This window comes from Lissotriton vulgaris, chromosome 4_1, assembly GCF_964263255.1.
Source record: "Lissotriton vulgaris chromosome 4_1, aLisVul1.2, whole genome shotgun sequence".
In the NCBI taxonomy this organism is placed as follows: Eukaryota; Metazoa; Chordata; class Amphibia; order Caudata; family Salamandridae; genus Lissotriton; species Lissotriton vulgaris.
The window spans coordinates 1,287,054,301-1,287,078,751 of NC_141691.1; the positions used below are offsets into that span (position 1 = coordinate 1,287,054,301).

General features: G+C 42.7%; 1 protein-coding gene across 2 annotated transcripts in view; it reads left to right on the forward strand.

The window, feature by feature from the left end:
* Nucleotides 1–24,451, forward strand: part of ATP9B (ATPase phospholipid transporting 9B) — a 2,364,768-nt gene that overhangs the window by 2,132,032 nt on the left and 208,285 nt on the right. For both annotated transcript variants that reach the window (XM_086965515.1, XM_086965516.1), the window contains exon 16: nucleotides 487–648. In XM_086965515.1, coding sequence (XP_086821641.1) covers nucleotides 487–648 — 162 coding nt within the window. The remainder of the gene's footprint in view (nucleotides 1–486; nucleotides 649–24,451) is intronic.

Sequence of the window (24,451 nt, forward strand, 5' to 3'; positions counted from 1 at the left end):
TCTCTTTCTAAGTTTAGAACTGTACATATATCACATTCCCGTCACACTGTGCTCATCCATGGGGTTTCTCTCTTAAATCCACTGAGTATTGAACCAGGCGAAGTGCATTGTGTTCATGCGGCGAAGTGTACTTAAGAAACCAAGACAGACAAAATCAGACTGGGGAGGAAGGCTGCATTTCATTATATGTGATTCCAGTAATTGAAACCTCTTCTCTACAGAATCTATAAGAAATCATATTAAACAACCTTAATTGTAATCTGGAAAGTATTGCTACGTATTGATGTTTAATGTCATTTTATTTGGACAGAAAAAAGCGTATGTGCCACAGCTGGGTGCTCTACACAGTATGCAACATTTCCTGGTTTATTAACAAGCTGCTTGACCTTTAACCTAAGAGTCCGTTATTTGGCAGCTGCGTGGTTTTCACAAGGGCGTCGTTGACCTTTAGCACTTCAACATGTCTTCTGTTTGTGTTTTCTGTAGGTGGCTCTGGTACAGTGGACAGAGAGCGTCGGGCTGACTCTGGTTTGTAGGGACCTGACCTCCATGCAGCTGAAGACGCCTGGTGGGCAGATTTTGACGTTCTTCATTCTTCAAATATTCCCCTTCACTTCTGAAAGCAAGCGCATGGGCATTATAGTGAGGGTAAGCTCAATAGCTCACAGCCGTGGTTGGATGAAACTCGATTAATTCTTTAGTTTCACAGGATGATTTTTTTTCTAAAAATGAGGGGGTAAATCGCTCCTTTACATTAGGTACTAAACGTGTATTTTACACTGGACATCTGTAAATCGCTTTAAAGTCAAGTGAGAGGTTACTTCTAGGGTATTTCCTGCCACTGTGTTGGGACTTCATTGTACTGTAATCCAAACAAGCACCAGAATGGTATTTTTGGTATCAGTCAATTTAATGGTACTCATTTTATCAATTTTACAAAGATGGATGTTGGGTATTTCCGCCAGGTATCAAATAAACTGCAGCAAGTTGCGCACACATTTCTCATTGTGCAGTTTATCACTTTTGCCTGTGAATGGTGTTCTGAGCAATTTCATTTTCATAATCATACACTCTTACTTTTGATGAATACTGCAGACTTGTTACCTTGAACCCCTTCTCTGCCCTCCAGCAGGACCCAGAAGGTTTTTGTTAGTAATTCTCCATCATCAGCACCAGATTACTCTTCTGCTGCTCCAGCTGCAAGTCCATAAGACCCTAACTTTGAATGAAGAACAAGCCCTTAACGTCTCCACCCTTCACAGAATCCACTCCTCACATAAGCACAATTTTGTCCACGTTGAGATTCTTGATAATTTATTATTTCTCACAAATTCAGAGTGACGTCTCCTCTGAAGCCTTCTGCCTTAAACCTTCCTCAGTTGCAGGTTTTAGATGTCAAGCGAGGACCAAAACTCTTCATGTCTATGGTGACTGGTGTCTAAGTATGTGTTAGCCTCCTGTGATCTCAGCCCTCCTGCGACCTCTCAGCTCTACCACATCTATAAACTAAGAGAGAAAATTAATTTGAACTACTTACTCTAAATCGAACTCTGGTTCTCACATGAGGAGCCGTTCACCGAGATCCACTCCTCGGAATCAGTGTCACCACCTCATGGAGCAGTGATACTCCTCCTCCTTTTTGTGCTGAAGTAATCATAGATAAGGATCCAGGATGAGCCCACTGACCCCTCATCCTCTGTGGCAGTGCCTATATTTCAGAAACTGGCTCCATTTATCTTCAAGAGAATAACGCAAATTGTCAGACCTTATCTAGAATTAATGAAGTTTTAGTTTTCGACTTAGCATTCCTTAAATTTCCAGAGTGCTGTCATCTGGGGCAAGTAAATGGCAGTGAAGCACACATCTTGCACAAACCTGAGCTTTCTGATATAGAATATATTTTAGACTTACTAAATGGCCGGTGAAAAAGATAACTTGGGAAAGAAAGGAACTTCCTATACACAAGGGTCCGGTTCTAGAACTTCTACACCTTATTGCTCATGCCAAATCCAACGTATTCACTGACTTTCTTGTGGCCAAGCAAGCCTCTGCATCAACACTGATCTTTAACGAAGCCCTAGTAGCACTAAGTTTGATGCATAGGACAAGCCACGCTCTGCAACGGCTGTAAGCAACCCCAAAATATCCTGTCTTCATGTCCTGCTAATGAAAGAGATCATGGTAGTTCAGACATCCTCTGCTAAACGTATGCCAAACACACTCCTAACAGACAGCCAGGTAAGGAAAAAAAAGTACTCTGATGCCTTGGGAGGTAAAATGTCTGCCCAGTGAAGTTAAGATCTGCGTGATGCCACACTATTCTTAGGCCTTGTGGGAAATGGCTAAAATGAAAAGCACCGTCTTTAACACAGCACCTTCATGGACCATTCTCTCTGCACCTTACTAAGTCATGCTGGATTCATACCTCTGTTTTTGGAGGGAAAGCAGGCAAGTCTTATTAATTTCCATGAACAACACCTCTGCATCAAAATGTCAAACAGTGCTATGGGGTGTTTTAAACAGAGCAGAACCACTGCTTCTGCCTTTAGGTAGTCAGAGGCCAGAGGCTTCCACAAGCACTCCCACAGATGTTAGGACTGCAGTTGGAACAACATACAGCCTCACTGACCTCAGCGATTACTCTGACTATACTGGACAGAGAATAAGGCTGAAGTTGCCAACAATAGCAGCACCTTTCCTTATTTTCAAACAGGCCACTATAAACCAGTTTTGGATGTTTTGGCCAGTGTTCAGTGACACCCCTGTTAGTGGACACGAAAGAGCTTTCTTGCAAAGTTGGACAGAGGTCACCTCAGACAAGTCGATCCTTCAGTTTATTATTTTGCAATAGCCTTGCCCTCATTGTTTCAAAAACCTCCATCGCTCATGTGTTTCGAAACCTCTTAATCAAGAAGTTGTTGCATGATTTTTAAATTTGGAGAGAGGCAAATGTTCTTATTCCAGATTTCAGTGTTTGGTCCTCAGAACAGTGGATGTCTCACATCTATTCTCGATTTTCGATGCCTCCGTAATATTGAGAAAGTATAAATTCATGCTGGTGACCATGGAATATATCCTACAGGCACTTCAGGATCATGACTGGGTCTTCTCAGTAGTTATTGAAGTTGTGTACTTCCACATCCTAATTTGAAGCAGCCACAGACTGTTCCCAGACTTCACTGTTGGAGATGCACATATCCAGTTTGTCATCCTCCCCTTCAGCCTCTCTTCTACCACAAGAGTTTTCACCACAGTAATGGCATTGGTCATGGCTCACCATCACGGGAAATAGTTCATGTCTACCCATAATTCGAGAATACCTCTGAATAAAATGTAAAAAAGGTAAAGTACTTAATTTCATGACAGATATCACCTTGCTACTGATTACTCATTTTGAGCCACTCTCAAAGCGGTATTGCGTAAGGAAGTGACAGTGAAGTTATCCACTAATCGAACACTGAAAAACTGAATTTTAGCACACACAATTTGTGAGACAGCCCTCTCCACCCAGTTTAGATGAAAATGCTAAGTGACTATCTGAGTTTATGAACAAATTTCCATTTTGGAAATGTACAAAACACCTCAGACTGCACAATTTGCCTTAATTTATCTTGTAACCTTCTCCTATGTACATGGTAACCTGGCTGGGCCTAATGGTAGGATTGAGCACACTTATTTTTCTTGCCAATGAAGCCAAAAAAATAAATCTACTTTGATTGCCTGTAATCAAGGCTGTGTGAGGCTGAAATGCATCAGGAGTTTGTGTTATTGCCATTACATACTTCATGTCTGAAATTGCCCTGAATGAGCAGCAAATTTGTTGATTTGACAGTGACATATATTACATAATGGCGGCCGCCACTGTATAGTTTAAGGTAGGAAGATAGGAGGAACATTTTTGTTTTGCTATAAACTTAGGCACTGTTTGATAAATCTTCACAAAACTTTAAAAAAATAGTTCTTCCGTCTCTGCTATTTCCAGGAAAGTTTGGGGGCAACCTGTCAAGCGAGGGCTGCGAAAAAAGGAGAGGGCCCAAACATGTGTACCCCTTGCAAATTCATATAGGAATTTTACGAAGCAATGTAGAAAAAACAGCCAGAAATCTAGACCTTTTATAAAAAAACTGTGCTTTTTGTGATTTCATGTAAATTTCTTCAGCTATTTTTGAAAAATCAAGGTTAAAAAGTTAGTGATATCTGGATTGATGGTCTCACTGGAGTACCGTAGACCTCCAGCGGTGCCGCATATTAAAAAAATAGAGCCATGTGATTGGCTTCAAGGGCTTTTTTTCCTGTTGGCCTTTTTGGTGCCACAGGACTGATCGGAATCCTGAGGAATCTAATTGACTGGCAGCAATATCAACATAAATGGTGGGGCCGCCACTAGTCCCTGTGTACTGAAGTAAAAAAAAAAAGAATTATGCCATGAGGGGACAAGTTAGCGATACGCTGACCCCTGGCCCTTGAAGATGTTTCGGGGGTTACCAGAAAAAAAAACGCTCTCTGTGACCCAAATAAAAAAGATAACAATGATGTGGGACTCAGCAAGGCCCCCCGGAAGTACTGTATGACTCTATTGGGAGCCAGCACTGCCTTCCCGTGTGGTCCGGCAGGAATACTGCGGTACAGCGGGAAACAAATGAGAGGTAGGTGTATGTTTGGGGTTGGCCAGCAGTTGGGAGGTTGACTGCCCTCAGGGGTTTGGGTGCATGGCGGGCAACTCCACACAGTGCATAGGTGGAAAGCGACGCCTGCTGGGAGCGTTGGCTGCTGGATGCACGCTGGGCCCTGTGGTCAACCCTCTACTGCACACTATCAAAATGAATATGACACTTTACTACGCACGCATTACAACGCGTGTCATTACAACACATTTTTTACATCGCAAAATCCATTACAACACATGTCGTTACAACGCATAATCCATTATAATGCAATTACTATTCTAATTCCGCTGGGGCGTTACTTTGGGGAATGCGTTGTAATGGATTATGCGTTGTAATGACATGTGTTGTAATGGATTTTGCGATGTCAAAAATGTGTTGTAATGACACGCGTTGTAATGTGTGCGTTGTAAACGATGTTTCCCTATCAAAATATATGTCCAGTGAGGTAGTTAGTTGAATATGATAAGAAAAAATCCAGAAATTTACTGAAAAAAGCAAACAGTAAAATGAGGTTATAGTTAGGTATGGTAATAAGTTCTTACCCCAGGTTTAAAACCCTAGACATTTAACTGAAATACCATAGGTTAAAGGGGTGTTATAGTTAGGCCTTGTAATGATATAAATACTAATGTTTTAAAACAAAAAAAGCAGAAATTTACCAGTTATAGTTTACTGAGCTAAACTTACACCCTCGCCATGCACTCCTTATGACATTCTATATTACATCACTTATGAAATGTTAAATGACATCATTGATGACATAACTGATGACATTGTATGTGTTTTCACAGAAAAATCACAAATTATTTACTAGTGTCTAGTTGCAGGAGCCAGGTCATGTGAGTGACTACGGACAGCAACAAAATAACTCAAATTCTAAATCAAAATTCCATAAGACAAGGGTTCAACTTCAAACAAAAAAGGTTTATTTTAATTTTAGTCATTACAGAAGGCAACAGATGTTTATTTAATCAGACAATTCAATGATTTATAATAAGAAAGAGGTTTCAACATTGAGTCGACCTTCACAATAAATCAATAGAGTTTATCAAGGTTAGTCTAAGTATAGAATGAGATAACAGTTTGACATGGGGACTGCTCAGTATGAAAACAAAAAAGGTCTGGCACCCATCACAGAAAGGGCTTTTTTATAGGGTTACAGACATGATGTGAAACGAGAGAATAAAAATAAAAAATGGATTTTTGTTTAAAAAAAATATGATACATTAACTTAAACACTTCTAGAGATGCCTTCCACATGCATAATTAATAGTAACCCTTACCTAAAAACAAGGGAATGACACTATATATTTGCACGTATTCAAGGCCTGGTTATGTGAACTTAAAATGACAACTACTGAAACATTATGTTGATTGACATATCTACTCTAAAAATCACCCCCCCCCCCCCCTTGATGATTTTTTAAAATCACCACTAAACTACTCAGCACTGTTCAATATCAATACATCCATTAGTTTTGTGTAGTCCAAAACACTCTCCTGGCTCTCAAGCAATAGTGATTCTTGAATGTGGAAAAAGGAACTCACAGAAACTCTTTGATTCATTCCTTCATCCTAATAATATTTCACCATCTTCCCCCTAAAACAAGAAACAAAATAAACACACATACAAGTAAACAAACAAGCAACAAGATAAAACAACACAAATCATTTACAAAGTGAACACAAATAATAAAAAATTATAAAAACAAATAGTATTTCTACAAATATTTGTTAACTACAACATTGTGTTTCAAATCCAAATCCACCCATCCTGAAGCATCACAGCACCCTGATATAGCTTAGTAACTCTTAGAGGTTTGCTCAACTTTAAATTATTGTGAGAGTGTCCAGATAACTTCACCACAGCCTAATCGCCAACAGCCACTCTCATATTAGTCATACGTTTGCGGGCTTCGTAAATAATCTTTCTTTGCACCTGCTTGTTTTTTTCATTTACCAGGGAATCATCAGCGCTTTTTTTATCCCAATTTATCCAATCCATTAAATTTTTTACCACCCTATTTCCTCATCCAGAAAGTATTCACACTAGTATTGGGCTGTCTTCTACGGAAGAACTCAAAAGGGGTTAGTCCAGTGGTGGCATGGAGAGAAAATCTATAGGCTTTGATTCTTTCCCACATTTCCCCCCTCCAATCTCTACCACATACCCTAGAAATCTGCATTCCTTCTTTTAATGTCCTGTTAAATTTATCGATTATTCCGTTTGTCTGAGGATGACATAGCGAACATTTTTTATGCCTAATACTTCTTTGTTTCAAGAAGTTTTCCATTCTTCATGAAGTAAATTGAACACCATTATCAGTCAGGATGGCACAAGGTTACTTTCTTTATTGAAAATTATTTGCAATAACTTAATTGCAGAAGCTGTAGTAATTTCCATCACCACTGCTATCTGTGCCCAACTAGAGAACAAATCCACCATCACTAGCAAAAAAAAGGAAGTAGAACCCATTGTTATCGGTCCCAGAATGTCCAATGTCACTTCTTCTCAGGGTCCCCTTGGAAGATCTCTGCACACCATAGGCGGTATTCTTACTATCTTTATCTTGTCACTTTCAGAGCATTCAAACCTGCTCAATTTGAATGTCCATTGCCGGCAATCCGTAGTCACTATGCAACCTCTCTTTGGTCATACTCATTCCCAGATGTCCAATATGAGCTATCAACTGTCTTATGAAATTCCCTGGAAGAATCAACTGTGAACCTCTCAAAATCAAACCATCACTTACTGACAATACACTTTACTGAATGATTTCACTGCATCACAGGAGGGTTTCCACACTTTCCCCTTCAGAAGCCATTTCCGGACCTTAACAAGAGCCTCATCTTTATTCAATTTCTCCTTCCATTCCTGTTCTAAGATGCAACCCTCAGTGATCTTACACACTTTGACTTCTTCATCCATCCACCCACCAATCAATCCTCATGTACGACAGTAACATTTCTTTTATCTACCAGCCTTGAGAGACTATCAGCTGCTCTATTCAAGACACCAGGGATATGCTTTACATTGAATAGAAATTCCTGAAAGGCCACCACCCATTTACAAATGCGACTAGAAACCGAATCCAAACCTTTTTTCCTAAAGATTTCACATAAAGGTTTCTCATCCGAATACACATCATATTTCTGTCCCCATAAACATTTCTTGAAATGTTTTATGGCCCAATAAACAGCAAGAGCTTTCTTTTCAAATGTCAAATATTTGGACCCTGACCCCCTCAGTGAAGCAGAAGCAAAAGTGATCGTCACATCTTCTCCATCTCTTTTAGAATCGCTCCAAAACATTTATCACTTGCATCAGTGAACAAGACAAACCTGGAATAAAACTGCTTACATTTTGAGCCCCTTTCAGACTAACCTTTATACCCTTGAATTCTTTCTCACATTGCTCATTTTGCTAAAAATCAACTCCTTTCTTTAGTAGACCACACAGTGCATTTGTTCTACTGGCAAAATTTGAAATAAAACCAGAATAAAATTATGCCATTTCTAAAAATGTTTTCATATCCTCTTTTTTCTGGTCTTGACAAATTCTGTTTAGTATCAACTAAATCTTCCTTCGGTTTAACTCCTGTAACAGAGATAACGTTTCCTAAATCATCTACCTCTTCCTGGGCAAATGTACATTTTTTTAGCTTTCAGCGTTACACCACTCTCACCTAAAATGGCAAGTTCTTTCTTAACTCTTTCCATACGCTGCTCTACATTATTACCCTAAATTACAACGTCATACTGAAAATACCGGACACCACTCATGTTTCTAAAGATTCTAGTCATAAGCCTTTGGAACACTAGAGCAGCAGAGCACACACCAAAGGGCATACAATTAAACCTGTAAGTGCCAAATGGTTTTATGAATGAAGTGAGATTCTTAGATTGTTCTGTAAGCTTAGCCAGATGGTAGGCAGAAGTGATATCTAAGGTGGTGAAAAAATGTAACTCCTCTATGGGCTCACACAATCTCTGAAATGTTTGGGAGAGGAAACATCCTCAACTATTTGTTTATTATTTTTCTGCAGAGTCTAATCTCATTATTAGGTTTGCGAACTACCATGATTAAAGCTAACCATTCCGTGGCATCCACCCTCTCTATCATTCCCTCATTACACAATGTATCTAATTCTTTCTTGACGGCCTCTCTAACACTGAAAGGAATGTTTCTTACTATGTAGGAAAAAGGAAAGGCACCTTCTTTGAGTTTTATGTCATGTGTAAAGATTTTTTTTAAAAATCCCAAGTTGCCCGAAAATACAGAAGGAAAGTCTGCAACTAGATCTGTAGGCATTTGCTTGACACAATTATTGTGAAGTTGAGTATTGCGATTGGGATCCCAAGAAATGCCCTGAAGCTTATATGTGGCAGCTGAAAACAGTATCCCCAATGACATGAATATAAACTTGACCTTTAAAATTAAGGCATTCTTAAAAATAACCAATTGTTTCTATTGCTTTCCCCCATAAGCATAAGGTCTAATATCTGGTTCCAGAAGTGTAATTTTTCTGTTAAGTCCTTGTCAAAAATATAATCCGATATTATTTTTCATTTTGCACCATAATCCATCATCATTTCTACTTCAATGCAGTTGACTTATACTATATCAGATGGATTACTCTTATCCTCACTGATTCCATTAACAGTATCAGTAACATGTAAAAGATAAGTTTCACTCTGTTCACCAATAGTGAACATTTCTTTAACATTCTCATTTTGTTCATGCACCTTATCATAAGTTTTTGGATTACTTTTGCAACATTTTCCACAATGCCCCTTTTACCCACATATATTGCAGGTACATTTGATAGTAGGGCAATCTTTACTATTAGCCCAGTGGCCTGTATTACCACATCTAAACCAAGGACCCTTACTCTGCATGTTTCTGTTCTTAGAACCTGGATTAAATTTAGCTCAATTTGTTTAGCAATTAGCAACACTTCACTCAGCTTAGAATCACTTTTCAACCACAACTGTTCCCTCACTTTATTATTTTTACATATCAACATGAATTAATCATGAATGTGTTCCTCAGTTCTATTGCCAAAATAGCATGTGGAAGCAAGCTGTCATAAAGCAGTAATATAGCCCTCCACAGATTCATCACTATGCTGTGAAAGCACACCAAAGTGATATCTTTCTAATATAGAGAGTTTTGGCAAATAATTGTTTTATGCAAACATTATATTATTTAGACTAGAATTAGCATCATCCCTTTCCTTGTCAGAGAGATTAAGATGGTTCTCAAATAACTCGTGTCCCTTTGATCCCAGGCAATGCAGAAGCAAAGAAGCTTTTGTTCAGCAGAATAATTAGAACCACACATTTTTAAATATTTGTTGAATACTTTCTACCATTTAGACCATTTCAACAGTCTTTCCTCGTTTTGACAATTAAAATGGCAGAGGTAAAATATTCTGCATAGTAGAATACTATAAATTAGCCACCAACACTAAAACTGGGAGAAACTTAAACTAAGGTAAAAAATAAAAAAAATATATAGTATACAATCTAATACCCGAGAGGACCCAAAAGCACTGGTACTCAACCCAGTACCCGAGTTTTCCTAATTTCTCTTGAAAGAAAGGATTATCTGCAGGTAAAACATTTTTTTGTTGTAGCCAGTAGGCGGCAGTGTAGTATAACTGTGCTGTAGTACCAAGTAAAAAGAGATGAACAATAATCATTCAGTAAAGAGAGACGTCACTTCTGTGGCCAGAAATAGTAGGAGCTATGGATACTCAAAACTATGCCGAAGACAGGTGGTCATAATAAGGTGAGGCACTCTTTATAACAGTGTAGGCAGTGAGCTCCTCTTGGTTTGTTAGATCCTGTAATGCTACAAATGAGCCAAAGTATCACGCTTGAGTGCCTGTACACTTGTACAGTGCTAGTGATGCATGTGAGTGTTCAATGCTGACTATAGGGTGCACAGACAGGACGAACTATGAAGAACAATTGTGCACAAGAGAAGCTCAGCAGACAGGTAACGGTTGAGAGAAATTAATGCCACAAGCTACATTGTTGAACAACTAAGAAGATACACTGGTAAAAGGGAAAATAAATATGAATGCAAAAAACTAAGTAGAGCCACACTGTCTTGCACACTACAAAAAAGTGAAAATAATATGGAGAAGCATCTTGTCTTAAAGAGCATTTCATAAAAACAAGAACAGTACCTAGAAAGCTGCTGAGTAGAACAGTCACTTTTCATTAGGCAGATACAACTGTACTCTCAATGAAAATCAGGTAAATTCCAGTGACTTTCATAAACCTTGTAGTACGTTGAAGTCCAAAGGTAGGCAAACAGACATCCACTGGTCATCGCCAAACTGTAGTAGGTACACACCTAAAAAAATCCAAGACTCTGAGGAATGTTGAACACAAGTTGTTTATTCCAAGAGAAAGGACTGCAACCTCATTCTCCGAGCTCTTTCTCCCCTCTCTCTCCCAACTTTCAAGCAATATCGATTCTAGTACAGAATGTGGAGAAAGGAATTTACAGAAACTCTATGACTAAGTCCCTCAACCTAGTAACATTCCATCACCCTCTGATAATATTTTTTAAATCATCACCAAATTCTTAAGACTGTTCTATACAAATTTATCCATTAGTTTTTTTCATCTTCAGAGTTTATTTCTGTAAAGCTTTCATTCGATCATAGACGTCTGCCTTGAAGTTAACCATCTCAATCTCCTCCTGTTTCATTTTTCTTGTTGTTATCATCTTCTTTCCACAATCACAACTAAACAACACTCCTTTAAAATAAACAACTTCTATATTTAAAGACATTTTTTATCAGTAAGTCACCACCATTTACAAATCATTCACATATTGTTCTAATGCCTTCTATTAGCTTACTATAAACCAATAACCAATTGTCTCCCAAAAAACAGTCTCTCTCAAGAATTTAGTTTCATCCAAAATATAAGTTATATTTGTAATGTTTTTAATAATTATCCTCTTATCAGGTATGTAAGTACATCACTGCTGAGCTTTTCTTACATGACGCACACCACCTTTTCTTGCAAGCAAAATATCCAACGCAACACGATTATGGTTAATCATTGCCCTAATAGCTATCATTTCTTCATTAATTTTATTTAATGCACTGCAGTATTAGTAGCCAGACAATCCACTAAAGTAGAACATTTTCTTATAATTCACATTATTTAAGGTTGCGCCAATTGGGGGAATCAACATTCCAAATATATCCATTAGAACTTGTCCCAAACGCTTCACTCTCTTAAAACTCACTTCACTCATTTCATCCGTACTATTGGTATGATAAATATTTGGAAACACTAATGCTAGGTAGGAAGCAGTTCTTAATAAGAGCCAGTGGTCTCCGGTGCTGAACATCAGCACTTAATTGGTTTCCAGTGCTCGTCACCGGCATTTAAATGTCCAAACCGCACTTAGGACAGGCTGTCACATGGTGGCGCTGCTCATCTAATTACGAGATGAGCAGATCAATGGTTGGTTATGAATACAATATACAGTAAAAATTACTAATACCTTCTTCTCTAGCCATTCCTTTAGCTTTGGGGACCTGGAATAATCTGAATTGTCACACTTGCAGTCGAGAGAGATGTTTAGTAGTTGTTTTGGCAGCGATCACAGAGGCAATGGGTGGTGTACGCTGCAGTGACCTCCTGCTCAGAGCCCTTGCATGTATTATTACTGGTATCAAGAACCCATCAAGTTATTAGGAATGTTAAAATAAGATGTTTTGCCACAAATGTGGGAAATACCTTTGAATATAGGATCATTGCCTAACTTGAAATCTCTTTAAATTATATAATTATAACTAATCTCACTTATCCCAACCTTAACAAAAGCATCTATTTCTTTGTTGCTCACGCATTATAAATACAACTCCTTTTATTGCACATTTGATTTCCGAAAATGCTCCTCAACCTTTTCTTTTGCTTGAATTTTTCTTGCTTCCTTAACATTAATAGCAGCTCTCAGTCTATTGTCATTATATTCACTAATAAAATTATAGTCCACATCCGTCAATTTGCACACATGCTTTTCATCACCAATAATGTTAGAATTATGGAATATAACGGGTCTAATATTTCCATTATTAATATTGAAAATCCTATCTTCTAACATTTTATCAATAGAAAAATTATAATTCATAATCTTTTCTTCGAAAAAGTCTTCTCCCATTAATTTGGACAAGTAAATACTACAATCTAAATCACAGAACAAAGGAGGGTGTAAATACAGTTGCCTTCTGAAATGAAAGAATGTAGATTGGTGCAGATGTATCAGATTGTTACATTCATAACTGATCTATATTTATCTAACAGGTTAACATATGTATTTTCTTTATATCTATTATTTGAAGTGTCTCTATATCAAATAGTTTACCTCCAACATTATTATCATGTAATTTAGCATTTGAGTTGATTGTTGCACGCCCAGCAGGCAAATGAATGTAAACTCAACAAGATCCTTATTGGTTATTAAACATATCACAAATATATCTTTAACACAAAGCAACATTTCTCTTTACATGAAGCCATCTTTCTAAAAAAAAAAAAAACAATTGAAAACAAAATCAACACTTCTAAACAAGATACAGGATTCCTAAAACTTCAAAAGAGTGATGCTATACTCTTTATTCTGTCAGAATGTTTTATGTGGGAATAATTAATAATGTAGGCATAATGAAAGCAATTGGATTTGTATAGCACAAGTTCAATCCAAATGTTCATAAAATAATATAGACAGATTACTATCTTCAGCTGGGTACCTAAGATACAAAATTCTTCTTAAACTGCAGGCAGAACATAAAAATCAATCTTCTTTTGGTGCAAAATCGAATATAGAATGCGGGCAAAAACATTGTTTTCTTCAAATGAAGGCATTACATATAAAATGGAAGGGAAATATGGGCATGAACAAAAATCTCTAACCAAGATTCCAGTCTATGAGTTATTCGTGCCCATTATGAATAATCCAAAACATTATTCTTTAAAGCCAGAAATTCAGATACATCACTTTATCATGAAATAATTCAATATTGATCACCATATTTTCTCTATTCATATCTATTCATGGAGGTTCTGCCCACAGAATCGATAGTCCCTCATATCAATGTCTCTTTCTTGTGGTTCAGACTTTGTCAGGTATACCCAATCAGGATTATAATGATAATACGAATAATAAAATCACTTATAAAGCTTATGGCTACTTCGCACCAAAGCGTCCCATCTCTAGGTAAAGTGACCCAGATCCCCAGCACAATAAACTGTAGTTGAAACATGGCCCATTAGGCTGAACTACATTTTCAAATGTTTAGCCTTTTGCGGAACAGTGGTTTTGAAGGTTATTTTCTAATTAGAAAATTGAGTTCCATTGTTTAGCCGCTAAAAAGCTAAAGGTGCATTCTGTAATCTGCTCCTTATTGACAATGGGGACCAACGCTAGCAGAGACCCGGCAGATCTTAACCTTCTTGTAGGATCATAGAACTTAAAGAAAGGGTGCGAGTAGTGGGGATCCTTGTTCCTAAGGATCTTATAACAGTAACACTTGGCTTTAAAGGTAAGTTGTTTCTCAAGCAGTAGCCAGTGCAACTTTGAAAGAGCACACCACCTAGTGAGGGTCAATAGCAGACGAGCTGACGCATTTTGTACATGCTAAAGTCTTATCAGAAGGAGACTGCGTAACTCCCAAATAAAGAACTTTACAATAGTCCAGCCTTGTAATAACCAAGGCCTGGACTACTGTCTTTCTGGCAACCTCAGGGAGGAGTCTCAGCATCTTGCTAAGGGTTTTTAAAATCCCGCAGCATTTTCCTACTAGGGCTGTAATCTGACTATTGAAGGAAAGCTTGACATCAAACCATATGCTATGATTTTTTATTTTCGAATTAGGAGGAGGCACAGGGACGAGCACGTCTAGCCACCAGGCAGAGGACCAAACAGATGGCTTGTTCCCCAAGATAAGGATCTCAGTTTTTCCAGCATTTAATTTACGACAACTAAGATCCATCCAATGGCCCACCTCGATTAAGCAGACCCTAAATAGTGCAGCAGTGTCAGTTTCATTCTGTGACAGTGTGATAAACAATTGCGTATCATTGGACCTGCATACTTTTTATTTGACACTCTTATTCTCGGTGATCTCCTAACTACAGGCTTTTCAGAATCTCTTGTTAGTCATATCTATTACTGATTCTGCTGATTTTTCTCTATTCTTTTTAGGCACTCAACTCTTTACAACACTCTTTTTCCTTTTGTCACACATTCAAGCCAGTCAGCTTATTTAAAGCTTCCATCTTCTGTCAGATTTGATCCACTTTCCTCGTTTTCATCTTCTCTTCTTCAGTAATATGCACAAGTTGCACACCAGTTAGTAGAATTATCGAGATAATATATTCAGTGGAGTAAGTCAGAACTTCTTCCAATCAGCGATCCTGTTAAGGAAGATCTGGCCAAATTATTATTATTGGTAATATCTTGATGTACTGTTTTTCGAAGCTGGTTATGGGTCAGTCTGTCTATGTATCTAGCCCATGAAATAACTTTATTTAAAATGTCAAACACCATCACGTACACCCCTGTTTTGGTTTCTTTAATCAATGCATGGCATTCATAACAAACATGATCAGTTACCCTGTTTAGATCAAGAGAGGGGCTTAAATTTGCCTCATTCCTACAGATCGCTTACTTCAGTCCACCTGCAACAAACTGTGCATTACATAGACCCAGAAATGTTATGCAAGTGGTAGTCATGGAGGGAAAACCGTATCTCTCAAACGACACAAGTATTAAGGGCCTCTTGTACAGTGTTGTAATTGTCACAAACCCTCAGATTTGCCAAATCTTTGCATCTGCTAAAATGCGTCTTCAAGTGTACTGAACAAAATGAACAAATTAGAAAAGGTTCTCCATATTGTTAAATGGGTTTAGGAAACAATATGGAATCATTGTTTGGAAGGGGCGTGCATAGCTGCCAAGTTTCAGACTGCTTATTTGTAAGATTTTCGTTATTTCAATGTACTTATGAGTGGCATTCAAACGACCACGTGTGACCCTTAGAGTGTCATTATCTCATGAGTACAACCACGCAATGATGAATATGGAAAGAGATATATATCAGAACTTGCACCTCTTCATGCAATGAGAAATCTAAAACAATCTTAAAGTGCTGCAAAGATCTGAAATTGCAAGTCACTAATGTACCTCCCCTAAACCAGGACTAACTCAGGCTACGCTCTCTTCCTCCCTTCTCATCAACCCAGCACTCATATCATAAAATTCAGGTGTGTCCTGCAGCTCCTTAAACTCCAATAGTTTAGAGAGGAGGCCGCTCACTATGTCCTTCAGTAAAGAATGTGCCTGGACATAAATCACATGTCCTTTTTTTTACCCATGTCTACTTTGCATGCTAGGATTTGTATCATGCCAATACAATTTGATAACAAGAGAGAAACCTACAAGTCACGGCATGCAAAGTGTTCAGATTTAAAAGGTGACTCCCGAAAGTGTCAAATGACATAAGGCAAATGGGCATCTAGGAGTGATGGATCACTCGCAGTACAAGCCTCGGTGCCATCTTCCAGAGCCCGGCCAACCTCTGCTACTAACTATCCGATGATGTGTAAGGCCTGCTCGTCACCACTGCCCATGAATAACGACCACCCCAAACACCATAATACAACCTTAGACCTCCTGAACTACTGGCAATTACTTACCTACCACCACTGGACAGACTTTCAAATGTTGCAGCAATTGCCAACTCTGTCAGTCTGCACCTCTCACAGTTTGCTGATATAAACTGGTTCTTAGCGGTTTGAGTGCTGCAACCTGCTGGTGTGCGGCCTTGTCTCACTATGTAGGCTCAAACTTCCTGAGGACTGTCTGCTGCCTTAAGTCTGTTATTCATCAATTTCCCACCAGCAGAGTCGAGGAATCTGTTCTCGCAGAGCTGGGGAGCTGTGTTGGTCGGCAAGGGCAGTGAGTGTTTTAGGCTGAAATCGTTACTGTTCTTTTAAATAGTTGTTAGTGCCTGACCCAACTGTTCACCCCCCGGGTACCCCAGCAAACACTCTTAGCCGGAGTAGGTGAGACATTGTTGCCTTCTCATTGACTCCCAGCGGGAACTCTGGGATTGTCATGCCAGGCGCTTGGGGGCTGCAGAGGTGGGTGGCCTGGCCAGGCCGAGACGACGAGACAGTTGCTGCAGGCAGAAGCTGGTCTGCTGCTGCCAGGTCCAGAAAACCTAAAACCAATATCCTCTGCCCAGCATGACCCTCCTCTATTGTGGCGCTGTGGGAGAGAAGGATAGCCCTGTTTACAGGAAAGGGGCCATGATCGGCAGTGGCACTGTAAAATAAAAAGTTGCATTCACTGCCTTTTAATCTGAAATTATTATCTCCTGCAGTCTTGACTAGCAACAATGTATTCTTTCTCATATCTGATAGAGACTTCTAGCTGCAGATTCCTTACCTTTGAATTTCCCAGGCGTCAGGCTAGATCCGGAAACATTTGCTGAGCAATACCCCTTGCACACTACGTCGGGTGGCTCCATTCGGCTCCGCGTGAAGGCGATAGCGTCGGTTATGACGTTGCGGTGCCTATATAGCTGCCACCCAGGTGCGCGGACATCAGTTCTTCTATTTCCGCACCAGTTAAGCGCTGTTCTGGGAAGAGCTACCTCTCTGCCGCTTTTTGGCAGGCTTTTTTCTCGACTTTTGCTGATATTTTTGAGTACGACTTTGTGTGCGAGGGATGTCCAGTAGAAAAACAGGGTTTAAACCATGTGGAACTTGTTCCCATATGATGTCGGTTACCGATCCCCACTGCCTATGTCTGTGGTGTCTTGAACACGAACACGATTCGTAGTCGTGTTCGGACTGTCGGGCGATGGCAGCGGTTGATGAAGTTGCTCGTGACCCGGCAGTCGACACCGTTAAGCGAGACTCCAAGGAGGTCACGGTCCCGTTTGAAGAAGAGGAGGTCACGGGATCGCTAACAGAGCCCTAAGTCTTCTTCCTCCCAATCAAGGGCACCTGGACACTCGGGGAAGACTTCGACTTCACCTCAACTGGCGTCCGTCGTCGAGAGAGGTGAGGAGCACCGACGCTCTAAGCACGGTTCTGTGGAGCCGGAGCCTGAGTCGACTTTGCGCCTCCCACCCTTTCCGGGAGCCGGAGCGACTCCCGCTCAAATTAAAGATTTTTACGAGGCCCCATCGGGTTTGATGTAGTCTGCTTCGACCATGGTGCCGATGGGGCCTCAGGGATCCGATTCCAGATCCGGTTTGACGCCGGTCGTGCTAGAGCGACCTCACCAGGCTTCGAACCCAAAGTCGGTGCCTGCGACGTCGCCGGCACCGTTCAGCGTCCAAGTCGCATCCTCATCCCCACCGACACAGAGCCGTAATGTTGTAGAACGGCGCCAATGCTGACGTCGGCAGAACCCAGGGGTTCTATGTTGTCGCCTGAGCACTTTGTGGACATGCTGGGCTCAGGAGAGGATTGGGAGGAGTCTGGAGACCCATTAGAGAACCGGGATGTCTCGGAGGAGACTATGGACTGGTATGGGGAACTTGGGGAAGCCAGTGGTCTGGATTCTTCCCAGACACTGGCATGCTTTCTCCGCATACTTTGGCTACGGATGAGGGGGAATCCTTTGCCATGGTGGTTAAGAGGGCAGCTGAGGTCCATGGACTGGAGGTGCCCTCAGTGCAGGTCAGGACTAATCTCCTGACTGAAGTGCTCCAACCTGGGGCTTCAACTTCAGAGCCCCTTTTGCCCTTTAAAGAGGCACTAACGAACGTTCTTCTAGGAACATGGTCCAAGCCTAGCACAGGGACTTTTGTGAATAGGTCGGTTGCACGCCGAGATCCCCCAGCTCCGGGCGACCCAAAGTTCCTCAGCCAACACCCCACTCCAGAAAGTTTGGTGGTGCAGGCCTCTACTTCCCAGGGCGCATTCCCTTCCACCCCTCTGGATAGGGAATCCAAGAGACTGCACTCATTTGGGAGGAAGATGTTTTCTTCCTCCAGTCTAGTATTGCGGTCAGTGAATACTGCATGCTTATTGGCCCATTTCTCCCACTCTATTTGGGAGATGGTTGCGCAGGTGCTGCCACAAGTCCCGGAGGAGGCCTGGCTGTGCTTTCCCAAGCTGTCAAGGACAGGAGAGATGCAGCAGAATTCACCATTCGGTGTGGTTTGGATACGACTAATTCGCTGGGCAGGTCGATTTCAACGAGGGTGGCTTTGAGGCGCCACACCTGGCTTCGTACAACTGGCTTCTCGGGGGATGTCCAAGCCAATTTGATAGACATGCCCTTTGAAGGAACCCGCCTTTTTTGGGGAAAAGGCAGACTCGGTCCTGGCCAGGTTCAAGGACTCTCGAGCTACGGCCACATCCTTGGGCCTCTCCTCCACTCCTCATGGCCAGTCTTTCTTTCGCCCCTTTTGCGGCAACGGAAGGAGTTTCCAGCTGCGTCAACCCGATCACAGCCACCGTCCCACACAGACTTGCCCAAGCCATACGTGGACATGGACGCAGTACATTCCGTCCTTGGAATGGATGCCAGAAGTCATCTACCACACTGCCCCCAGTAGCCGCAGCCTCCAAGCCCTCCTAGGCTGATTCTGCAGGACCACGCTACTCTAGTGGGTGGGAGAAGTCGTCTCTCTCATCTCCCCCACTGGGGATCTATAACAACGGACAAGTGGGTCTTGCAAATCGTCCAGGAGAACTATTCTCTTCCTTTCCTTTCTTTTCCTCCTCCTACTCCGCCAACTCCGGAATGGCCGGTGGAGGATCATTTGAAGCTGCTCCAAGAGGACGTTACACGTCTTTAGGCCAAAGGTGCTATAAAAAGGTCGCAGCTTCAGAAGTAGGTGGTGGCTGTTAGTCACGCTACTTTCTGATTCAGAAGAAGAACAAGGGGCTTCGGCCCATTTTAGATCTTCAGACCGTCAATCTCTTCCTCAAAAAGGAGAAATTCAAATTGCTTACATAGGCTCAGGTCTTGTCTGTCCTAGACCAAGGAGACTGGATGGTGGCGTTGGACCTGCAGGATGCATATTTTCACATTCCCGTCCTGCTGGGCCACAGGCGTTACCTGCGGTTCAAGGTAGGCCACAAGCACTTTAAGTTTACCATGCTCCCCTTCAGTCCTACCAGTGCCCCTTTGGGTGTTCACCAAGGTGATTGCGGTGGTTGCAGCTCATCTGAGCAGGATAGGGGTTTCAGTCTTCCTGTACCTAGAAGACTGGCTGTTTAAGGTGTTCTCACCCCAGGCAGTCATCTCTCACCTTTAGACTACGGCGGACCTCCTGCATTTACTGCGATTCTCTATAAACATACCAAAGTAACACCTGACTCCTTCTCAGATGCTCCCTTTCATCGGAGCTGTTCTGGACACAGTGCAGTTTCGGACCTATCCTCCCGAGCAGCGAATCCAGGATACTCAGGTTATGATTCCAATATTTCAGCCTCTATCCTGGATTTCAGTGAGGTTGACTTTGAGGCATTTGGGTCTCATGGCCTCCTGCATCGTGTTGGTAAGACACGCCAGGTGGCGTATGCGGGCTCTGCAGTGGGACTTGAAGTTCCAATGGGCACAGCATCTGGGAAATCTCACTGACGTGGTTCAGATCTCAGAAGGAACTGCAAAGGATCTGCAGTGTTGGTTGTTGAACCGCAGTTGGGTCAACGGCAGACCTCTCTCCCGTCCCCAACCAGATTTCACAGTTGTGACGGATGCGTCTCTTCTGGGATGGGGCGGCCACATGGGAGAGGCGGAGATCAGGGGTTACTGGTCTCCTGCGGAGACAAGGCTCCAGATAAACTTGTTGGAGCTCCGAGTGATTCGGTTGGCATTGAAAGCATTTCTTCCCTCTATCAAGGGGAAGTTAGTGCAGGTGTTCACAGACAACACCACCACCATGTGGTACTGCAACAAGCAAGGTGGGTAGGTTTGTACATCCTTTGTCGAAAGGCCTTGCGTCTCTAGACATGGCTGGAACAGGAGGGCATAACCGTGGTGGTTCAACACTGGGCAGGTTCTCTGAACGCCAGGGCGCACGATCTCAGCCGTTGATGCCTTCAGGATCAGGAATGGCGTCTCCAGTCGGAGGTTGCGCAAGGTCTCTTTCAGCAGTGGGGAGATTTTTTGCCTCCAAAGAGAACGCGCAATGTCAGCAGTACGGCAGGCTGAAGTTTCCAAGGCGGTTATCGCTCGGCGCCGCGTTTCGTAGCGAGTGGAGCTTAGGACTGTTTTACGCCTTTCCGCCCATACCATTCCTTCTGAGGGTTCTGAAGAAGATCAGGAGCGACCGGGCCCAAGTCATCCTTGTGGTGCCGGACTGGGCATGTGTGTCGATCCTCTGATCAGGCTGCCCCTTCGGGAGGATCTTCTGTCACAGCAGCAGGGGAGAGTTCTCCACCTGAACCTGCCAACTCTGCGCCTCCATGCGTGGAGATTAAGCGGCGGTAGTTGATGGCCTTTGACCTTTCTCCCAAAGTCTTTAATGTTATTCTGGTGGCCAGGCGGCCCTCCATTGTCAGTATATGCCTGCCATTGGCAGAAATTTGTGTTATGCTGTACAAAAAGGGTCATTGACCCACTTTCTGCTACTCTTTCTACCGTCCTTTTATTCATTCTAACCCTTGCCCAGCAGGGCTCTGCCTTGGGAACTCTCAAGGGTTACCTTTCTGCTCTGTCTGATTTTTTGCAGCTGCCAGACCAGCCTTCTCTCTTTAAATCTCCTATTGTAAATAGTTCTCTAAAATGGCTGGCTCATTTATTTCCACCCACACCCTTTATTATGCCGCAATGGGACCTTAATTTGGTCCTCACTTACCTGATGTGTGCTCCTTTCGAGCCTCTACACAATTGTCCCCTCCGGCTTTTGTCAATCAAAACAGCCTTTTTAGTGGCGATTACATAGACCCGGAGGGTGAGTGCAGAAAAGAACCATCTCTCGCTGGGTTGTTCTCTTCATTAAATTCTGTTATGCCTTAGCAAAGAAGCAGCCCCCTGAGGGATTAAGGGCCCATTTCACCAGGGGAAAGGCTGCGACTGCGGCCTTGGCCAGGGGTGTCTCAGTCCAAGACAGGCAGCGACGTGGGCATCACTGCACATGTTCGCAAAACATTATTGCCTTGATGGTCACTTGCGCAGGGACGTGCATTTTGCCCGTTTAGTCCAGAAAGACTTATTAGTCTAGGTCATGAGTCCGCAACCCACGCTGGGATGGTATGGGTTTGAGGCATGTGGGCTGCTGAATTCATATCTGTGCATAGATCGCCGCCTAGTGTTGGGTCCGGATGATTGCACATTGTTGTCCTGGAGAAGTCTTCGAAGTATCACGGGATAGGTGGCTCCTCCCCTGGACTACAGTGCGCATGGGCATCCTCTCCATCCTCAGATTGTTTTTTTCCGCCATTGGGTTCAGATGTTCAAATCTTAGCTCAAGTTAGGAAACTTTTTCTCAAAGCCAAAAGGCTTTCGCGAGCGTCGGTATCGTTTCGATCGGTATCGATAACATTTTATCTACAGGACATCGACTATCGGAAGGCTTCCTTCACCTCTCGCATCGAGTTTCATCGACGATGGAGAGTCGAGGCCTTTTCAAAAGGTGTCCGCTTTGTAACGCTAAATATGCACACAACGACGTCCAACAAATGCTTGTCACCGGACCACAATGAAGACCAATGTATGGGCTGTGCCCGGTTCAGATCAAAGAAGACTCTTCGGACCCGGCGCGCTGCTCGATTGGAATCGAAGAGGCAAGCGCCGGAACCAGATAATATCTTCGGGACCGGAGACGATAAAGTCGTCGAGCTACCGGACCAAGATGAACCATCGGAGCAGGGATCCGAGCATGGATCCAACTATGAGGCCGATGAAGAGGAATATCTGGAAGAGGAGGAGGATTATGAAGTCGTCGACGAGGTAGGAGACGACGCTCAGGCCCTTGGGGCTGAGGAAGATAGCTCAGAAGAGATAGGCCCAACCGTCGATACGGGGGCCGATGGACAAAATATCAATTCGGCTCAGGTCGAGGGATCGCCACAAGGCCTTACCCAAGATCTACCTTCAAGTTCAACAACCCCGCAAAAAGGCCCGGCTTCGAACATTTTAAATGAGCCATCGGTTTCGAAACCAACTTTGGTTGATCTCAGCAAAACGAAACCGAAACCAGCACAGTCAAAATCGAAACCGAAAGTGCAACTGGCTCTAGTCGGCGCCAAGGCCTCAAAACCCTCGGGCCGACGAAACAGATGAGGGACTTCGATGCGGGGAGCTTCCAGAAGGCCCTTGACTCGAGTAGCGGGGCGCCGAAGGCCAAGGTGAAGGTCGTCGAGTCGAAGACGCCGGCACCGAAGGGAGCCGCTACGCAGCTCGAATCGAGACAGGGCACCAATCCTCGATCGATGACGGGACCGGAGACGAACGTCGGTTCCAAGTCAGATGCCGACGCGGCGCATGTGGCGCATAAGGCCCAGGTCATGGCCATACACGTCACGGAGTCGATTCAAAGAATCAGAGACAAGGCTTCAACGGCAGGACCGAAGAAAGCCACAACTACAAAGTTGGTCACCGCGCTCGCAACGTCGGCGCCAATAAAATACGGCTTACCACCGGCAGTGAGGCCGAAGATGTTCGAGACGAAACAGAGCATCGACCCCATAACAAGACCTGCATTAACCCAAAGGCCTACGAAAGAGACCGATGAACGGGAACCGAGGCAGTTCATCGACTCGGAAACGGGGAGACTGTCAATCTACAAAAGGAAAATAGTCCCAGAAACGCCCATGGAGTCTTTCAGGATTCCTCTAAAGAAAAAGAGGGGATCACCTACGTCACCAGTGATGGTCGAACACTTGCAGACATATGAGCAAGAACCTCAATCCCTTTCCCCTACATACTCGGATGCAGGGGCAGGAGACGATAATAATGATGGTGACGACGATGTGATGGACACTGATCGTGATGATCAGAACCAACCATGGGCAGACCCTGCTGACCCAGGAGACCCACAACATGACCCTGATACTACGGTCTACAATGTCAAAACATCACCAACTGAAGATACTCAACGCTCTGATTGAAAGAGCTGCGTTAAATTATGACTTTGAACTTCATAGTGATACTGTGGATGTGGACTTCCTTGTGGACACATTCTCAACTTCCGAAAGAAGTGTAAAGACACTGCCAATGCTCATGGGTGTTCTTAAACACGCCAAGGACATTTTCAAAGAAAATACTAGAGCAAGGGTAGTTAACCCGAGGATAGAAAAGAAGTATAGGCCGGCACCCGTAGATCCTGCCTATATTAGAGGACAATTGCCTTTAGACTCTATGGTAGTTGCAAATGCAAGAAAGAGGGCAAACTCGCAGACAACAGGCGATGCGCCTCCGCCTGATAAGGAATCAAAGATACTAGAAACATCTGGCAAAAGAGTGGCAGCACAGGCAGCGAACATCTGGCGTATTGCTAATACTCAGGCGCTTCTGGCCAGATATGACAGGTCACACTACGATACTCTAGAGACATTATTACAGCACCTCCCAGAACAATTCAAGGAAGGAGCAGAGCTGTTAGTTCAGGAGGGGAAGCTAATCTCCAACGCTTCCATCAAGTGTGCACTAGACACTGCTGACACTGCAGCTAGGGCTATAAACACTAGCGTCATGCAAAGGCGACATGCTTGGTTGAGAATATCTAGTTTCAAACCAGAAATACAAACCACCATTCTTAATCAGCCAGTTAACA